Source organism: Phacochoerus africanus, chromosome 10 (genome assembly GCF_016906955.1).
Source record: "Phacochoerus africanus isolate WHEZ1 chromosome 10, ROS_Pafr_v1, whole genome shotgun sequence".
Classification (NCBI taxonomy): Eukaryota; Metazoa; Chordata; class Mammalia; order Artiodactyla; family Suidae; genus Phacochoerus; species Phacochoerus africanus.
The window spans coordinates 113,986,159-114,006,811 of NC_062553.1; the positions used below are offsets into that span (position 1 = coordinate 113,986,159).

A 20,653-nucleotide genomic window follows, 5' to 3' on the forward strand; every position below is an offset into this window, starting at 1 on the left:
TGGATTAATCATTTATAAAACTCGTATGAAGGCTAAAAGACAAAAATAGTAAAAACAACTATGACTACAATAACTAGTTAAGGGACACACAACATAAAAGACGTCAAGTGTGACATCAAAAACATAAAACCAGAGGGAGTCATAATGTTGACTTTTACATCATCATTAATTATTAGAGAAATGCAAATCAAAACTACAAGGAGGTATCATTTCACATCAGTCAGAACAGACATCATTAAAAAGTCTACAAATAATAAATGCTAGAGAGGGTGTGGAGAAAAGGGAACCCCCTTACATTGTTTGTGGGAATGTAAATTGGTGCAGCCACTATGGAGAACAGTATGGGGGGGGTCCTCAAAAATATTACAAACAGAGTAACCCTATGATCCAGCAATCCTGCCCCTGAGCATATACCTAGACAAAACTGTAATTCACAAAGATACATGAACTCCTATGTTTACAGTAGCACTGTTTAAAACAGCCAAGACATGGGCGCAACCTAATGTCCATCAACAGAGAAATGGATGAGGAAGATGCGGAACGCATATACAACGGAACATTACTCAGCTGTTAAAAATGGAAAAACCAGGAGTTCCCGTCGTGGCGCAGTGGTTAGCGAATCCGACTAGGAACCATGAGGTTGCGGGTTCGATCCCTGCCCTTGCTCAGTGGGTTAACGATCCGGCGTTGCCGTGAGCTGTGGTGTAGGTTGCAGACGCGGCTCGGATCCCGCGTTGCTGTGGCTCTGGCGTAGGCTGGTGGCTACAGCTCCGATTCGACCCCTAGCCTGGGAACCTCCATATGCCTCGGGAGCGGCCCAAGAAATAGCAAAAAGACAAAAAAAAAAAAAAAAAAGGAAAAATCAGAGTTCCCGTCATGACTCAGTGGTTAGTGAATCTGACTAGCACCCACGAGGACTCGGGTTCAATCCCTGGACTTGCTCAGTGGGTTAAGGATCCAGTATTGCCGTGAGCTGTGGTGCAGGTTGCAGATGCGGCTCGGATCCTGAGGTGCTGTGGCTCTGGCATAGGTCGGCAGCTGCAGCTCTGATTGGACCCCTAGCCTGGGAACCTCCATGTGCCGCAGGAGCGGCCCTAAAAGACCAAAAAAAAGAAAGAAAGAAAAACCGCCATTTGTAGCAACATGGATGTACCTAGAGATTATCATACTAAGTGAAGTCAGAAAGAGAAAGTGATTAAAGAAATATGATGTTACTTATATGTAGCATCTAAAATACAACACATATCAACATATCTGTAAAACATAAACAGACTCACATAATAGAGAACAGACCTGTGGTTGCCAAGAAGAAGGGGATAGGAGAGGGAAGGGCAGGGAGTTTGGGATTAGCAGAGGCAAACTATTTTTTACAGGATGGATAAACAACTAGGTCCTACTGTATGGCACAGGGAACTATATTCAATATTCTATAATAAACCATAATGGAAAAGCATATGAAAATACATATGTATAATTGAGTCACTTTGCTGTACAGTAGAAATTAACCCAACACTGTAAATCAATCATACTTCAATAAATTTTTTTAAAATAATGTTGAGCTTTAGCATAGGATCAAACTTAAGTTGTCATTAAAATAGACATAGATACAAGTTGCTATAAACATAAGCCTCACAGTAATCACAAAAAAAATTAAAAGTCCATGTAGGGAACTGGAGAATATATATATATATATATATATATATATATATATATATATATATTTTTTTGTCTTTTGCCATTTCTTGGGCCGCTCCCGGAGGTTCCCAGGCTAGGGGTCTAATTGGAGCTGTAGCTGCCAGCCTACACCAGAGCCACAGCAACGCGGGATCCGAGCCGCATCTGGGACCCACACCACAGCTCATGGCAACGCCGGATTGTTAACCCACTGAGCAAGGCCAGGGATCGAACCCGAAACCTCATGGTTCCTAGTCGGATTCGTTAACCACTGCGCCACGACGGGAACTCCTGGAGAGTATATTTGAAATACATATAAGAATTCATAATCAGAACCTATAAACATTTCCTATAAATTAATGAGGAAAAAAAGACAACATTAATAGCAAAATAGGAATGAAATCTAATAGCATATTATATAAGACTATATCTACATGGCCATAAAACCTATGAAAAGGGGTTCATCTCACTAGAGCACAGGGAAATTCTAATAAAAACACAATGAAACGTCACTACACCACCAGAATGACCTAAACTTTGAACGGACAACAATATAAACCTACAGACCAAGAGTTCTGATGGCAGAACTGTTAAGCTGGTACAATCACTCTGGAAAAATGTTCAGCATTATCTACTGAAGTTGAATATACTCATAGCTTGTAATCCAGCATTTTCGCCCAAGAGAAATGTGCACACATACCTATCAAAAGACAAGACTATGACTTCCATAGCAACAGTGCTATAAGGGTTAATTCCTGCAGGTCTCGATTTAGCCTGAGTTGTTTTGCTGAAATTCTTGCATCACAATGACCCATCCCTGGTCAAGGCATGAAACATATGAATTTACAGTGTTGCTTTGTAACCACAAAGTTTTGGGGTGGTTGGTATCAGTGTCAATACTGTTTGTTGATAAGTGATATTGATGATTCACACCTGATTTGATTTTTTAAAATTACATCACTGAAGGCTCCTACTTAGAAAAATTTTAATGTGTCTTAGATGCAAGAAAACCAATCACACTCATTCTTGTCAAATTATTCAATGAATTATTCCCAACACTCTGAAGAGATGGTGGTGGAAGAGTGGATCACAAAAATAAAGAGGCTTTTTTTTCCTCCTCCCACAGACATGTTATTTTTTCTATAAACATGGAGGACTCTTCCTGGCATCTTAATTTGAATGCCAATAATCTGAATCAACCCACTGAGAACTCTTATTTTAAATGTCAGTGACCTACACACTGTAAGGCCTTGGGGACAAGCAGTCTATGATGGAAAAAAAAAATTTATTTGCAGGCTATGTCCTCAGCTCCATGACTTTTCCAGCCTGGAAGATGGAAAGGCAAGCTTAGCCAGAGAAATATTTTTAGACAAGGGTGCTTCAGAGCTGTAAAAATAGACCAAGTGAATAGCATACTTATCAAAGCCCCTGGATACTCCAGCCATAGGGCCAAGGAAACACGCCAAGCAGAGTCTTGCTAGATTTCTCAATTTTTGCAAACATATCACAAGATTTGAAGCAGCTCCTCTGAGGTATAACTTGAGTGGTGAATTTGTGAAAACTACATCAACTGGTCCAGTGAGGTGCTCCTTGGGCCCATACACTACAGGAGGGTTTCATTTCAGCAACATTACACTCTCTCTGAAAAATCACAAAGTTACCTGTCCCCTCTGCTACACCCAAATTCTAACTTCTTAATCCCCTAAGAACAAATACAAAAGAGTCAGTGCTCCCCATGAGGCTGCTGGGCCCCAGAGGCTACTGTGCCTTTGCATCAAGGCCTGCCCTTGGGTTCTCATGATTTGATCCAGAGAGGAAAAAAGTCATAAATCAGTTGCATCTCGCAAAGCTGCCAAGTCTGAGTTTATCATCATCTCTGGTTGTGCAATGCCTTAAACTCCGCCATCAACACGAGTTGTCAACACTAACTTCAACTATCAGAAAAAGGCATTCTGCCGAGACTTTCAACCACCACCAGCTGGCTTGTTCTTAAAACAGTTAAGTCTGGAGTTCCCGTTGTGGCTCAGTGGAAGTGAATGTGCCTAGCATCCATGAAGACACAGGTTCAATCCCTGGCCTCGCTCAGTGGGTTAAGGATCTGGCATGGCCGTGAGCTGTGGTGTAGATCGCAGACACGGCTCGGATATGGCGTTGTTGTGGCTGTGGCGGAGGCCAGTGGCTACAGCTCCGATTAGACCCCTAGCCTGGGAACCTCCATATGCCACAGTTACTGCCCTAAAAAGCAAAATAAATAAATAAATAAATGAAATAAAATAAAAAAACTAAATATCTGGGTTTGGTAATGTAGAGAAAATAAGTTCTTTCCTCAGACCCTCCACTCCCATCTCCCACAAATTCTGGAAAGGAGATGGGATAATGGGATGTGTCACTGGCATCAACCAAGTCTTAGTTACATTTAGGAATCTTGTAAAGATGCTGCAGGATGGACACTTTCTGAGTGGAGGAGAATGTTGCAAATCCTGCTCTCTGGGAAGATTGATACGGCGATGTCTGTTAGGATAAGCGCTTTTTTTCTACTAGAGTTTGCTGAAACGAATCAATGAGGAGGCTTCCACAATAATTCAAGTATCAATGCCTGGTCTAGGAACTAGAAAGAAGGCAAGAGCCCTGTTCAGAGGAGGAACGCCTGAGAGCCCTCTGCAGCACGGAGGGCACCAACAGCAACCCTGTCTTCGGAGTGCAGAGAGTGGCTAGAACAACAACGGCATCACAGAGGGAGGACACGCTCTGAGAGAGCCAGAGGGGACAAAGAAGTCTTGAGAGGTGAGTCTGTGCCTATTACGGGCAGAAAGATGGTAGCAGAGAATGGAGGTGACCAGCAGGTGACTCGAACTCTGAATCCAGAGCTGAGGAGAGGTTAAGCTAGTACGTGTTGATTCCAGACACCCACAAAACATCCCCTTGCCCATGGAGGCCACACTTCTCCCCACAAGACAGCAGAGGCCAGAGGTATGGTAGAACTGTGGTCATCTCAGCTTCAGGGATCTCCAGCCAGCAGAACAGTAACTGAGACCCAAGTTCCAGCCCCAGCCCTGCCTCTGACCCCTGACCCCCAGTGCCATTTCTACAGGATGATTATTATAATGGCCACATGAAATGACAGACATTAAAGTACTTTGGACAGAATAAAGTGTCACAGCTGTAGAGTGTTTAAGTGCCAGGCGCTGTTGTAAATGCTTTATGAGTATGAACTTACTGTAATACCCACGTACGAGTAAACAAAGCACGACAATTATCTTCCTCAACAACCCCCACCATTTGTCTTAGTCTTTAGAATTGTTTGAACTCTCCATAGCTCCCTATCATATCTCCAAAGACAGGAAAGAGAATCTAAGAGAGGAGTCATCGCTGGATTAGAGCTGATGGATCTACACAAAAGCAGCTAATGTTTATGGAACACTTACCACCGAACATGCTGGGAGGGCTCTAGGCACGTGGCTCATTCCTCTCTCAGAACACGGGCATGAGCATCAATAGTCCCAGATACGGGAAGAAGCAGAGGGGGGTTATGTGACTCACCCAAGGCCCCCACAGCCAGGGGAGGAAAAGGATGGGATCCAAACTCCAGCAGCCCCCTCACGGCCTGCTCGCTTTCAAGTGTTAGGCCACCACTCTCCAGAAATTATCGCGTTGTTGTTAGCACAACCCAGCGGGAGATACAGAACAGAGAGCAGCAGCAGCATCTTCCCCGTGGTTCCAGGAAAGCTAGGCCAAGGCAGATATGGTGAGAAGGGAGAGGAAAGGCAATGAGAAACTCAAGAACAGGCAGGTAACAGTGAGGTGGATCTAGGACGTGGCAGAGAAAACCCAAAACCTGACTGAGGCACCATTTTTGCTCTGCCCTGACCAAAGATACGCCCTGGCATTCTTTTTTGTCTGTCAGCCCCACCTCTTCTACAGGATCTCCAGCCCCACCCCAAGTCCAATGACTAGAATGCTGACAGCTGGTTTTACTGCCACAGTACATTATGGAGATCAGAGAACAGCCCAATAACGAAATGAGCAACAACAGGGGAAATGAGAATAGAACTTCAGGGCAAACATGCATCCCATACCCTTGAGGACAACGTGAACACCTGGGAATAAAACTATTCCTCCATAGAGAACGGTTAAGAGGAGAGCTTTGGCGTACCGGGCGTGGCTCAGTGGTTAGCGAATCCGACTAGGAACCATGAGGTTGCGGGTTCTATCCCTGGCTTTGCTCAGTGGGTTAAGGATCGGGCGTTGCCGTGAGCTGTGGTGTAGGTCGCAGACGCGGCTCGGATCCCACGTTGCTGTGGCTCTGGCGTAGGCTGGTGGCTACAGCTCTGATTTGACCCCCACCCTGGGAACCTCCATATGCCTTGGGTGCAGCCCTGGAAAAGGCAAAAAGACATAAACAAACAAACCAATAAATAAATAAATAAAGCGAGCTTAAAGCCAGGTGACTGTGCCAGTCTCCTGCCATCCTGAAGCTTCTCCTAGGCCACTGCACTGTTCTCAAGCAAATTTCAGCAGAGCCATGCTTGCTGTAGCTCCAGAAAATAAAGCCGAACAATAGAAAGCAACTCAGATCACGCATCTACACAGTACCAGGAGATTCATAGTTGGGGGCAGGGAAAAGAGATGGGTGAACAAATTCTGCAGCTGGGGAGACGCTTTCCGGTCCACTTGAGTCCTCATCAAGCATTGCAGAGTAACGCAAATGTTGGGGAAATGTACATTTGTAGTTTAGAGTACACACACACACACACACACACACACACACACACACACACGCACGTTTTTAACAGCCGAAGGAGCTCTCCCCAGGGGGGAAAAATGCAGATTTTTTTTTGTCTTTTGTCTTTTTAGGGCAGCACCCACAGCATATGGAGGTTCCCAGGCTAGGGGTCCAATCAGAGCTACAGCTGCCAGCCTACACCACAGCCACAGCAACGTAGGATCCGAGCCATGTCTGCGACCTACACTACAGCTCACAGCAACGCCAGATCCTTTACCCACTGAGCGAGGTCAGGGATCAAACCCGCGTCCTCATGGATACTAGTCGGATTCGTAAACTGCTGAGCCACAATGGGAACTCCCAAAAGTGAGTGCACTTTTTGCTTGTTGCTCTTCAAGACCCTCCCCCCGCCCAAAAAAAAAAGCTTTGGGTGAGAAGAGCCCAGCTCCAAGCTTCCAATCTCCTTCAAGATGCAAACTATCTCACTTCCTCAAAGAAGTGCAGTGCACTAAAAGAAAGGCTCTATCAGAGAGCCAGGAAACCCAGCCCCTGAAATGCCTTTCCCAGGGAGCCTGCTGGCTCCTTACCAGTAACTTAATCTATGAGCTCTCTGGGCTGCTCATAAGAAAAAAGGCAGAGCAGGAAGCAAAGCACAGCCCCAGTCTACAAATTGAAGAAATGCACAACTAATGCCTTTCCTCCTTTTCCCTGTCCTTTACAAAGCAAAAACAACTTGTACCCCACTTCATGGGTCATTTACTCCCGGAAGCTTCTCTGCTGGCCTAAGTATCCAGCTAAGGATAAATTGGCAGTAAGACCCAAGTCGGGAGTATATAATGGGCAAACACATAAAATAAGTTAACCTTAATTAAATATTAACCTGCAGTCTAAGGGATTTTTTTAAATTTAAAACAAACAAAAGAAATGACAGGCAAAGTAGATACTCTTGGAAAATATAAATGAACAAGTGGTCTGTGCACAGGACCAACCACATACAATTAAACGCAGACCTCACTTGTCTTAAATTGCCTAATTGCTTGAAAAATGGATTAGGCTCCCACAAAAGCTACTTAATTTTTTTTCAACCTACTCAGCATGAACTGGAACATATGGCAAAAATGGTACATTTTTAAAAGACTAAAACGGTAAACAGAACGACACCTTGATTAAAATTATAACTACTTCACGTGTTCTCTTGTGGCGAAGAAGGTTACACATCCGGCATTGTCCCTGCACCAGCTTGTGATGCTGCTGTGGCACCGATTCGATCCCTGACCCAAGAACTTCCACATTCCGTTGGCGCAGCCAAAACACAAACAAAATGAAACTACTTCAGAAAGCGTTCAGGAGAGTGAAGCTAAATGCAAAGTAGTAGCACGACTTAGATGTTAGTTTCTGGTTGTGTTTTTAAGGCTTTACTGAGGATGAGTAGTATCATGAAAGGAGGGTAAAAAGTGTCTTTTCTCTTTTTAGAGGTCCCTGAACAAACTGTAGCATCAACTGCATCTGCCTTCAAGATGAGGCAAGACGGAACAGAACCACAACCAGAATTCTCTGTCTAAACACTTCAGGCCTGACACAGGTGCAAGGATCAGAGATGGGCAGAGTATGAGAAGTGAATGACAAAAGGACAAGGATAGGGCCAAGGAGGCAATAACCCTGAAGACAACTAAGGTTCCGGGAGCTCTTACTAGATGCCACATGCCGTGGGCTAATTCATTGAATCCTCTCCATACTCCTAGAGGCTGGTACTAGCAGTAGCCCTACCTCAAAGAGTACAGTACAGCAGGGCAGAGAAGTAACTCCCACATTAACACAGCCAACCAGCCAACGTGAGGCAGAGCCAGCAGAGGCCAGCCCAACTCTCCACAGTGAACTGGATCCAATCTGCAGATGAAACACATCATATAAGTAATCTGTGGCACTGAGTAAGCAAAACAGATTTACCCTCTGCCAAAAGCTGTAGGCCAAAGAACACAGAGAATGAGGCAATACTGCCTCAAACAGCAAGCTGCAGGATGGAGTACAAAAACGGATCAGCTAAACCACTGAAACCAAGCAAATGGCTGACGGTGGCATACAGACATTCTGCAGGAAAGTAGGGTTCCCCTCCACAGAACTAAAGCTGTCACCCACAGTGGCTGAGGCTCTTTTAAACTTCGTTATGTAAGGACAGAACTACTGTTCCCTACAACTGTCCACTGTTTAAGCTTCTAGTCTTTATCAATGAGTTGAATGACAGTTCCATTACATTTCCAACCTGTGGGGTAAAAGCTCTCTTTTTTACCCCTTAGGTTTCAAAAGGCCCTCCCCATTCAACTACTCAATGATTTGATTCACAAGTCTGAATTGCTCTCACTGTCCAACTCCTGCCTCCTTTCTCAAATCAAAGCTCCAATACCATACCTAGAATTTTTGGTGTGCCTATGTCTTTGCCTTTTTGTGTAGCACAACACTCTTCTTTAGCCAATAATAGATACAATATTCCAGGAAATGAGCAACCTAAACTTGTACAAAAGCTGAAGTGAAGCTTTCTACTTAATTTCTAATCCTCTTCCATTTCAAGGTACCATCAACAATAGATTCTGGACCCATCTCCTATATTGTTATTGGGGGCTTAAGGCCCTAATATCTTCTGAAATGTTGTTTAGATGTTTCTAAACAAATACGTCATTTTCTTTACCTGCCACAACAAATCTCACTCTCACAGCACAGAGAGATTTGGGTGGAGTAGCGAGATACAAAATGTGCTCTTTTGAGTATCATGTAATATAATGCATGGAACTTTCAGTTAAAGAGACTTACTCCTCCCTTTCACAAGTAATAAAGATTATGAGGACACCATAACCCAGCATTCAGGACATGTACACAATAAAAAGAGTCCCAAAACATGATCTGAAAAGAAATGGGAGCCTGTCAGAAGGATAAAACATTAATGAAAAACAGATTTCAGGAGAAAAAGCAACCAAATTAATAGTTGTTTAAAAAAAAAAAAACAACAACCTGCAGGGTGGGAAAAATTAAGATACATAATGACAAAGATTTTTCTAAAAAGCAAGCATAGAAGCAAGGACTTGGTTGGAAATAGAACTAAGAAAAATTAATCTTTTTCAAAATTGAAGCCACTGAATGTACTTCCCCCCAAAAAAACTAGATCAATGCCTCCCCTGTCCAACAATACTAGTAGCAAGGGCTGAAATGCTAAGAAGATAATCAGCTAGGCTATGTTCCCCAATACAACCTGGAATGTAACCGCTAAAAATCAATAAAGTATAAGTATCACAGTATCTAGATAATAACTGCACAACTGTCCCTGAATCACAGCTCAGGTGAAACAGGGCAGAGTCCTGAAGATCCACAGCGAGATTAATGAGCTACCCCTTCAGAGCCCTTGGCCCCTCTACCTCCCGCTCCCACTCTCCCCAGCACCAGAGGGCATTAGGTCAAAGAGGCCCCGCGCAGCAGCAGCTGGTGGCGTCCCAGGGCCTCACAAGCTCCGATAAGATAACTTTTACAAAATGCTACAAAAGTGCTGACTACTATTAACCTTTGTAATCCAGCAAGCATAGGAAACACTCGGAAGAAGACCATTTGGAAGAGCAGAAAACTACTCTGACAATAACTGCAGAATTATTAAAAAAAAAAAAAAAACGATAAAAATTAAACCCGATCGCAGTCCAGGTCTCGGGACGCACACCCTCGGAAACGGAGGCTCGGCCAAAAGACACCAGATCTTTGAGGGAGTGCAGACTCACAGGTCTAGGCATTTCAACTACACGGGCAGGGGGACAGGGGAGGGGGGGAAATTCCCCAGGTCTCTCGGAGCTACACCCCCGCCGGGTCGCGGCCCGCCAGAGCTCTCAGGTTAGCGTAGGCAGCAAGGCGAGCGGAGAGCGCTGCCCGCCGGGCGGCCCACCTGGGCAATGCCTGCGCCCATCAGCCCGCCGCCGATGACCGTCACGTGCTTGACGAGGATTTTCTTCGCCGAGGCCGCGGCAGTGGACGAGGAGGACAAGGAGCGCACGAGCTGCCTGGTTGCGAAAGCCATGGTGCAGACGAAGGCGGCGACAGCAACGAGACCGGGCGGAGAAGGTACCCGCAGGCGGCTGAGGCAAGAGTAGCAAGACGACCCCTGGGCTTGGACGCCCAGGAAACCCAAGGTCCGCGCGCCCTGGGCGTGGCTGTGCGTCTCCGACGACGGGGCGGAGCCTCGCGATTCGCTTTTCTCATTGGTGGAGACCCCAGGCGTCGCGTTCGAACTTTGGAGCCCGGCGTCTCGGCCCAAGTGGGCGGGCACGGCCACAGCGTTCCGCTGCTGAGCTCGCTGGCCCGGCTGTCCCTCCGCAGTCAGCGGGAAGAGGAGGGGCAGTTAGCGCGCCCATCCCCGCGCAGGCCCAAAGCGGAGGGCGGCCTCACAAGGGGGAGGACGCGGTGTTGCTTTGTTAAATCCTCGCTTAGGATGCTAGTGCATAACTCGACCCTGAATAAATACGTGTTATTTCGGCTTTGACAATAAGAGGCCCCCAAATGAGCATCTTCAGTTCACGTCATCAAATAACCAAATCTAGGAATTATTTCGGCCTTGTGTACATTGTTCCTGATAAAACGGAAGGAAACGAACTGCTCGGACGCAAAGCAAATGTCTAGTAACCCATGAATTCCAATGCAGAGATCGGGGTCAGAGAAAGAGAGTTGATACTGCCCATTTCCACTTTACAAGTCCTGAATGTGTGAATGGTTTAAGATCAAAGAGAAACCTCTGTGGAGATAAAAATGGAAAGGAAAGTCTTTCAAAGTACTGGAAGACTTGATACTAATTAGGCCAGTAGTCCCCCTCCTGTGAATAATTCCCAGTTACTGTACTTTAATAATGAAGAATTTTTTAATTAATTAATTTATTGTTTTAGGGCCGCACCTGCGGAATACGGAAGTTCTTGGGCTGCCGGTCAAATCAGAGCTGCAGGTCCTGGCCTGCACCTCAGGCACAGCAAGAGGATCTGAGCTGCATCTGTGACCTACTTCGCAGCTTGTGCAATGCCAGATTCCTAATTCACTGAGGGAGGCCAGGGATCAAACCACATCCTTGTGGATACTATTCAGATTCTTAACCTGCTGAGCCACAGTGGGAACGCCTAGTAACACAGAATTTGTATTATTTTTATATTATTTTTGAATATGTAATAAGGACCCACAGACTCACCATCCAAAGTCAGCATCCTCCTGTTGGAAGTAACTTTCATAGTAAATACTATGTTCACCATTCCTTTGCTTTGATCTCTTTTTTTTTCCCTTTCTTTCTTTTATGGTGGTACCTGGGGCATATGGAAGTTCCCTGGCTAGTGATGGAATCCCTGCTGCAGCTCCAGCTGTGGTGAAGCCGGATCCTTTAACCTAGTACACAGAGAGGATCAGAGGTACACCTCTGCAGCGACCCAAGCCACTGCAATCAGATTATTAACCCACTATGCCACAGCAGGAACTCCTTCATTTTTATTTCTAATATTGTAAAAATATGGGAGAAGCACTGGTGTGGAGGCTTGGGACATTATTAAGAGGATCATTATTGGCTGAAGAGACAGTGTCACATCCAAATAATTAAAGTCCATTAAGTGCTCCAATGTAGCAATCAATGACTTAAATTGGAATAGGAAGATTACATAGGGAACCTAGTAAATTGAAGGAAAAAAAATTAGCCAGTTTATGAAGAAAAGAGGATTTTAGACAGAGGAAGCAGCACATGATAAGATAGAAATGTAAAAAAAATATTGCCACGGGAAATTTGACATGATTAGAAGTGAAGCTAGGTTGGTGGACTAGGGGGATGCACAGATGATTCTTTATTTGAATTTTAATTTTTCATTCTCATTTATAAGTTGTGTCTAATCTAATATAAGGCCAAAGACGTTTTTTCATTTCTCTCTTTTTGGCCATACCCACAGCATGTGGAAGTTCCCAGGCTAGGGACTGAACCCAAGCCATAGCAGTGACAACATAGAGTCCTTAACCAATAGGCCACCAGGAAACTCCAAACATGTTCTAATCACAGTGTTGTCACGATATTTTTTTTTTCCAGTGTAGGTAACTTGGAACATAATGCTGGAGTATTTGGTACATTTGCAGGTTTCTGATTCATTTGCCTCAGAAAGGAAAGAATAACCAATGCAGTATTTTTTTTAGCAATTCTCAAATCTGAGGCCATCTGTGTTATGTAAAGGTGTAAAGTGAAGAGAGGAGCACTGGAGTGAGAGTTAGGGGTCCTAGCTTGGTCAGTGGTATGCAGTAGGCTCTTTGCAGACACACTCCCTGGGCTCCAGGGTCCTGGTCTTTCCAAAGAAAGAGCTGGACCAGTAACTTTCCAGCTGTTCCATAGTGAGAGTCTAACCCCTGTTTACACTCTACTGAACCAGGAGGGCCACCCTGCCCTCTACCCCTGCCCAGCCCCAGTCAGATGACAGTTACAAAAGAACCATTCTTCTTTTGCCAGAACTGCAAGTCTTTTCCCAAGTGTGGCCTTGGACTTTTGGGCACCCAGTAACAATTTCTGTGGTCCCTGATTTGCACCTTCCCCTTGTTCTTGGGGCAGTGCTTTGCGTCTCTGTACGGAGAGAGCAGAAGACTGGGAAGCATGACCCTGGTCACTGGGCAACTCAAAGACAGCCAAGGAAAGAGCTGGCACAGAGAACAGAGTAAGTTATGCCTGCTTTAATGTGTGTGCCATAAAGAGAGCTGTAACGCTTAAAAAATAGATCTTAAAGGGAGTTCCCATCGGCTTGATGCAGCGGAAATGAATCCAGCTAGTATCCATGAGGATGTGGGTTCAATCCGTGGCTTCGGATCCCCCGTTGCTGTGGCCATGGCATTGGCGGGCAGCTGTAGCTCCAATTTGACCCCTAGCCTGGGAACTTCTATGTGCTGTGGGTGTGCCCCTAAAAAGAAAAAAAAAGATATTAGAAAAAGCATTATTTGCAAATATACATGGTCGTGGGCTCTGAGAGCGGCAAAAGCAGGGAGCGGAGTAAAGCCAATGCCTCCAACAGAGTGGCAGTGGACCAAAAATGCCCACTCCTTCCTTGCCCTGCTTTGCGAAGTAGGCAGGCAGAGTCCTCATGCTGTTGTGTGACAGACACATGGACCCAAGGATGGGGTTTGTTAACAGTCAGGAGCATTATTAATGGGGCCAGGGTTCATTGAGTAAGTTGGGATTTTCCTTCTATTTGTGGGGAAATTAATGATTTCTGGCATACTGGGAAAGGAATGAAAAATTAATGCTGCTTCTCCTGTTTTGTTGAGCAATATTTAGATTTCGTGTGGCAAAAACCAGAAGCTGTGGCTGCTCAGGGCAATACAACAGCAAAATCCAGAAAGTTCAACCAAAAACTTAACTGCTGCGAAACTAATGAGAGTTGACATGGCTGTGCTTGTCAGCAGTGTTTTCAAGGAGATGATAAATGGTTTGCATAAAGAAGACATATATAGTGTGAGAAGGGCACAGTCATGTATCTGTATATCCTACTGAAAAATACGCTTAGAATGAATCATAAAACATAAAGCAAGGAGTTCCCAGGTGGCTCAGAAGGTTAAGGATCTAGCATTGTCTCTTCTGTGGCTCAAGTTGCTGCTGTGATGCAGGTTTGATCCTTGGTCCCAGAGCTTCTGCATGTCGAGGGTTTGGCCAAAAAAAACCCAAAAAACAAACAAAAAAATAACCCACACAAGGCAAATTTTTTAATAACACTGAATAATTTTACAAATAATATCCTCGAGCTTTTAGAAAAAATGCATCTTGGGAGACTTTAAATGTATGTATTAGCTTTCATCATGCTAGCTGTCAGCCCAACACCAGCTCCTCTACCTCCATTTTCTACTCTAAGAGGGAAATTCATTAAATTCTCACAATAACCATATTTGGTAGGCACTTAAGAGTACCCATCTTTTACAGGTAAGGAAACTGAGGCTCAGAGAGGTTCAGGAACTCAGCTATGGTCACACAGCTAATGAATACCACAGTAGGCACTTAAGAGTACCCATCTTTTACAGGTAAGGAAACTGAGGCCCAGAGAGGTTCAGGAACTCAGCTGTGGTCACACAGCTAATGAATAGCACAGACAGAATTCAAACCCAGGACAGTCTTTTTCTAGGGCTCATGTTCTTGACCACAATGCTATTTTGCCTTTCTTCTTGGCAACCCTAAGGGCACCACTGCTGTCCTCCTCTAAAGGTGAAGAAACTGAGGTTTTGAGCAAGGAAAGCATTTATTAAATGTAACTCACCTAATAACTGGCCAATCCATTCTGACTTCAAGGCTCCCATTCTTTTCATAATTTCATAGGCCTCCTTAGAAAGTGCCTGTGCTTCTATAGGGAAAAAATTGGGGCATGGTCTCTGGTAAACACATATGTCTAGATTTGGAGCTTTACTCGCCATACCAATGTTATCATTAAGGTTAAGCCAATTAATGTATGTAGAAGTTCCTGTTGATGAATCCAGAACTGTAAGTTTCACACAGTGATTCCCCGTTTTTATACCTAAAGCCTTTATGAGAGCCCTGTGTTTTATACCCTCCTTATTTCTAGCATGTGAACTCATGTTCCTCAAATACAAACATCCACTTATAATTGTGTACTGGTTACCGCTGCCTGGAAACCCCTCAGCAACTGCAAATGTAACTTATCAAAATGTGGACCTATCATTTCCCCACCTCCTATGATACCTTTCAGCTCCCCTTGCACTCACGTCTCCTTTCATGATGACCCGCCACCAAGGGTGTTTTCCTTCCCCCTCACCACATATTCCCATCCAGGTGACCCGATGCCATTGACTCCACCTTAGCAACATACAGGTGTCCACCCTCATTTCCCCCACTTATCTCTATCCCTATCAGCATTTTATCCGAACCCTTGTCTCTTGTGTGCAGCCCACTCCTATTGTGCCTCGCCATAACGAATGGCCCTTCATTCCAGTTCATACTGCACATTCTTCTCAGACTGATTTCTCAAGTTATAAATTGGATCACTGCACTCCCCTCCTTTTAAAAACGTTAGCCAGAGAATAAAGACCAAACTTCTAAGTCCTAGCCCCAACACTCTGAACACATCTCTTTCCTTCTTCTTCTTCTGAAGTACCTTAAATCCTGACCACAAAGACCAAACTGAGGTATTCCTGCTGCGGTGCAGCAAGTTAAAGATCTGGCATTGTCTCTGCAACTGCTCCTGTTGCTGCAGAGGCATGGGTTTCGTCCCTGGCCCTGGTGCAGTGGGCGAAGGATCCGGCATTGCCACAGCTGTGGTGTAGGAGGTCGCAGCTGTGGCTCAGATTTGACCCCTGGCCTGGGAACTTTCATATGCAACAGGTGCAGCCGGAAAAAAAAAAAAAAAGAAAAAAGAATAAGTTGATTTCCTAATTTACAAATTAGAAAGCATCTTTCATGAATATCCCAATATTTATATATGAGTTAAAGCCTAAAATATATTTCTACTAATTCTCAAACATTTTCAGAGCCAAGTATTTAATGAAGGCTAACCGTGACTCCTTGTTTTATTTTTAAAAGTAAAATCATTTATTTTGGAAATAACAAGGTCTTCGTCGCTCCATGTGAGCGAGAAACATCCCTCCAGATGCTAGAAAAATCAGAGATGACTAGAATGTAGCCTTTGGCCTCTAAGGGATCATAATATAGTAGGAGAAATAAACATGAAAATGAGTCATTATGGCAATGTTGCAAGGGCTTTAAGGAGGGAATGTGAGGAGATGTGGGAGGTGGTTAGGTGGGGGGGTTGTATTGGGGGTTTGAGGGGAAGCAGGGATAAAAATAGCATTTAATGAATGCTTAATTTGTGAAAATCTGTGCTAAGCGTGTAATAGGTATTTTCTCATCCACTCACATCAGTCTGATTGTTGCCGGAATTCCGCCTCTGTGTGCTGGTGCCCAACTGAAATGCAGAGACCGAGTTTTGGGTAAAGGAGAAAAAAAATAGCTTTATTGCTCTGCCAGGCAAAGGAGGGTCACAGCAGGCAATGCCCTAGAGATTGTGCCCCACCCGCTATCAGAAAGAATTGCAAGGAGTTTTCTGTAAAAAGAGAAAAACAGGTTTTCAGATAGGCATCGGGACTGGGACAAATGTGCATTCTTCGTTCTCTGCGGGAATCTTAGTCATCAAAGCTGGAGTCAGCAGATCTTGGCAGGATCATGATGGTGGTCTTCTGGGTTATTGCCTAGAATAATAGTACATGCAAAAACGGAATGTTGATTAGAGATTAGAACAAACCAGGAAAGCTCCTGAAATACATCATGTGCTAAATCTTTAACCCACAGGCAATTGTGCTCAGGGTGCCTAATCTTTCACTTACGGGTGATTGTGTTTAAGGTGCAATTAAGTCAGGGAGAAGGACAAGGAAGGACTCTAAGCTGTTCAGTTTTAAAGTATTCATTTCTCCAAGGAATATAACTTTTCTCTTAGGTGTATAAGATGCCTATATTATTAGTTGTATCCCTTGAGAGGGACCCGGCATCTTGCCCCAAGCCTGTACTATGATTGCTTGACGGCACCCCTTTGTCGTTGCATCTCCTCCCTTCCCTGATCAGCAACTGTCTGAATCTGTCCCTAGGAACTCAGGGAAGGCCATGGTGGCTGGATGAGTTCCATTTCCTAAAAACAAGAAGTAGGGGACACAGAAAGACTTCTGCGCCCAGGAGTCCCACAGGGCCGTGCTCCGTTTCATGATGAGGTATGTCCCTATTTTTATCCTCATTTCATATAACTGAAGCTTGAAGAGGAAAGGAACTTGCCTGGGGTGTGATAGGCAGGAAGTATAGGGCCAGGTCGTGAGCCCCAGTCTATCGGCATGCAAAGGTGTCTCATAACCAGTGTCCTAACCCACTTGTTCACAATGGGTATATTATAGCAGAGTGGTGAGGATGCTTAGAAGCTTTCCAGCAGAAACACACTGCAGGCAGAGAGAAAAATGTATATATAAACTGTGAAGGAACTGAGAGTAGAGAGTGGTCTAGACATTAACATAGGATCCAATTGACATAGGATTACAAAAGCACAGGGTACTTTTGGGTGAACGAAGCTGAGATTGGAAAGGTAGGCAGGGGCCAGATCAGAGTGGACCTTTTTATGAGAATCATGATCACAACCTTTTTTTTTTCAAATTTTTATTTAGAAATAATTTTATTTATAGAAAAATTGCAAGAATAGTGCAAAGAAACTCATATACCCCTTACCCATTTTACCTATTGCTAACACTTTATCACATTTGAGTTATCATTTGTTTCATCTATTGGTTATATCTATCTGTAATAGATAAGACAGATTATATATATATATATTTATATATTTATATATTATGAATAATTTTGTAACCATTTGAGGGTAAGTTACACACATCATGGTCCTTTATCTTTTTTTTTTTTTTTTTTTTTTGCTTTTTAGGGCCACACCCTCAGCATGTGGAAGTTCCCAGGTTAGGGGTCAGATCTGAGCGGTAGCTGCTGACCTGCACCACAGTCACTGAAACACAGGATCTGGGCCACATCTGCACCCTACACCACAGCTCAGAGCAAAGCCGGGTCCCCAACCAAATGAGTGAGGCCAGGGATCGAACCGGCATCCTCATGGATACTAGTCAGATTTGTTTCAGCTGCGCCGCAACGGGAACTCCTCCTTTATGACATTTTGATGCATATTTCCTAGGAATAGGGTGCTTCTCTTACATAACCATAGTAATCAACTTTAGTACACTTAACGTTCATACATTTTGATCTAATTGATCACCTGTATTCCAGTTTAGTTAGTTGATCCAATAATGTCCTTTATAGCTTTTTTTTTTCCCCCTTCTAGGACTGAATCCAATCTAGAATCAGGTATGGCACTTAGTTGCCATATTTCTCTCTCTCTCTCTCCTTCCCTTTTTCAAATAATAGCTTGGAGTTCCTTAGTGGCTCAGCTGGTTAAGGATCTGGCGTTGCCACTACTGTAGCTCAGGTTACTGCTGCAGCGTAGGTTCAGTCCCTGGCCCAGGAACTTTGGCATGTGGGCACAGCCAAAAACAAACAAAAACCTAGCTTTATTGAAGTTTTAGTTAATTTGTTTTTATTTTTTACGTTTAGGCATTGGCTTTTCCATGAGCAATAGTTTGTGTGCAAGGATGTAAAGGACTTAAATATCTTTGGAAAATATCTTTCAAAAACTGTAATAATTGACACCTCAATACAAACCTTTGCCTGTCAGGTGGGAAGAAGGGTGCTAAACAAACTCAGGTTGGAAAAAAAAAAAGTGCAATCAGGACAAATGCTGCTAAACAGAGTGTGAGGGGAGAACAGAGTTTTCACTGGGTAGAATTTCCCTTTTTAGTGTCATCTTTTAGAATTAGAAATGCCAAACTGGTATATTCCTTGTGGAAATTTTTCTTTTAAATGAGGCACAACCTAAAGAAAGAACAATCTGAGTAGGAAATCTGAATAAGAAGGAACTAATAGAGATAGGTCATTTAATAGCATTCTTATCAGTTGTTAATGAGTAATTGAATTGTTAACATGTTTGAGAAAAATAACCAGGTTCTTCTGGCCTGTACAGTTGGACATTCTGAAATATTTTCTTAAGCTATTTTGTCAATACATTTGTACCCCTTGTCAACATATCTTTGAAATATAACTATGACTAGAGATGAGGCATCCTTGCAAGATCTATTTTACATTATGAATTCATGTGATATGCTGAGATTTGCTTCACAATGAATCAGTGCAGAATGGGGATGGTGGGAAGGGGGATGGTGTAGCTTAAACAAGATTTGCCCTTAACTTCTGGAGTTCCCGTCGTGGCTCAGTGGTTAACGAATCCGACTAGGAACCATGAGGTTGAGGGTTCCATCCCTGGCCTTGCTCAGTGGGTGAAGGATCCAGCATTGCCATGAGCTGTGGTGTAGGTTGCAGACACAGCTCGGATCCCGTGTTGCTGTGGCTCTGGTGTAGGCTGGCAGCTACAGCTCTGATTCGACCCCTAGCCTGGGAAGCGGCCCAAGAAAATGGCAAAAAGACAAAAAAAAAAAAAAAGATTTGCCGTTAACTTCTGTATGTGTTTCAAAATGTCCACGCAACTTTTTTTAAAGTTCATTTTTATTTTTTAAACTTTTTTGCTTTTTAGGGCCTCATCCTTGGCACATGGAGGTTCCCAGGCTAGTGGTGAATCTGAGCTACAGATGCTGGCCTATGCCATAGCCACAGCAACTCAGGATCCGAGCCCACTGAGCAAGGCCAGGTATTGAACCTGCAACCTCATGGTTACTAGTCGGATTTGTTTCCACTGAGCTGCAACAGGAACTCCTCTGCAACTTTTTTCTGCTTAGAAAGGTACATCCCCATTCCTATATCTAATGTTACATGGATACAGGTAGATGAATTATTTTTTCTTTTTTAGATCTCTTAGGATTCATTTGGCTGTATGGAAAAGAAGGAAAAGATGTTACTTTAATTTCTGAGGTAATTAAGCAACGGCCCTAACACTTTTTTAAATATTATTCCTGTTCTTTCATAATATGATGCTACTTTTATACACTAGAGGTTATGCTATTTTATTTAATTGATTAGTCTGAACATTCTGGTGTTAGTACAAAACTATTTAGCAATTCATTATTTTAAAAGGCAGTATTCACCCAGAAATAAATCCTCTCTTATATGGTTGACAAGGGTACCAAGACCATGCAGTGGGGAAGAGACAGTTTTCAACAAATGGTATCAGGGAGTTCCATCATGGCGCAGCGGAAATAAATCCAACTAGGAACCATGAGGTTGCAGGTTCAATCCCTGGCCTTGCTCAGTGGGTTAAGGATCCGGTGTTGCCATGAGCTGTGGTGTAGGTTGAAGATGCAGCTCAGATCAGGTGTTGTTATGGCTGTGGCGTAGGCCAGCAACTGCAGCTCCAATTAGATCCCTAGCGTGGGAAGCTTCATATGCCACGGGTACAGCCCTAAAACAAACAAACAAAAAAACAAAAAAATAAATAAATAAAACAAATGGTATCGGGAAAATTGTTATCCACATGCACAAAAGTGAAATTAGACCCTCACCTTATACCATTTACAAATATTAACCAAAATGGATCAAAGACCTACATATAAAATCTAAAACTTTATAGCTCTTAGACGAAAACAGGGTGAAAACTTCATTGGATTTGGCAATAAGTTCTTGGATGTGACACCAAAGACACAGGCGACAAAAGAAAAAATGGACAAATCTGGACTTCAATGAAATGGAAA

The 20,653-nt window shown here is 43.7% G+C and overlaps 1 protein-coding gene across 1 annotated transcript in view; it reads right to left on the reverse strand.

Annotated features, from left to right (window-relative positions):
• Positions 1-10,596, reverse strand: part of HADH (hydroxyacyl-CoA dehydrogenase) — a 52,819-nt gene extending 42,223 nt beyond the window's left edge. The window contains exon 1 of the mRNA XM_047798346.1: positions 10,314-10,596. Within this exon, the coding sequence (XP_047654302.1) occupies positions 10,314-10,445 (132 nt within the window). The 5' untranslated portion in view covers positions 10,446-10,596. The remainder of the gene's footprint in view (positions 1-10,313) is intronic.
• Between the last annotated feature and the right edge of the window lie 10,057 nt (positions 10,597-20,653).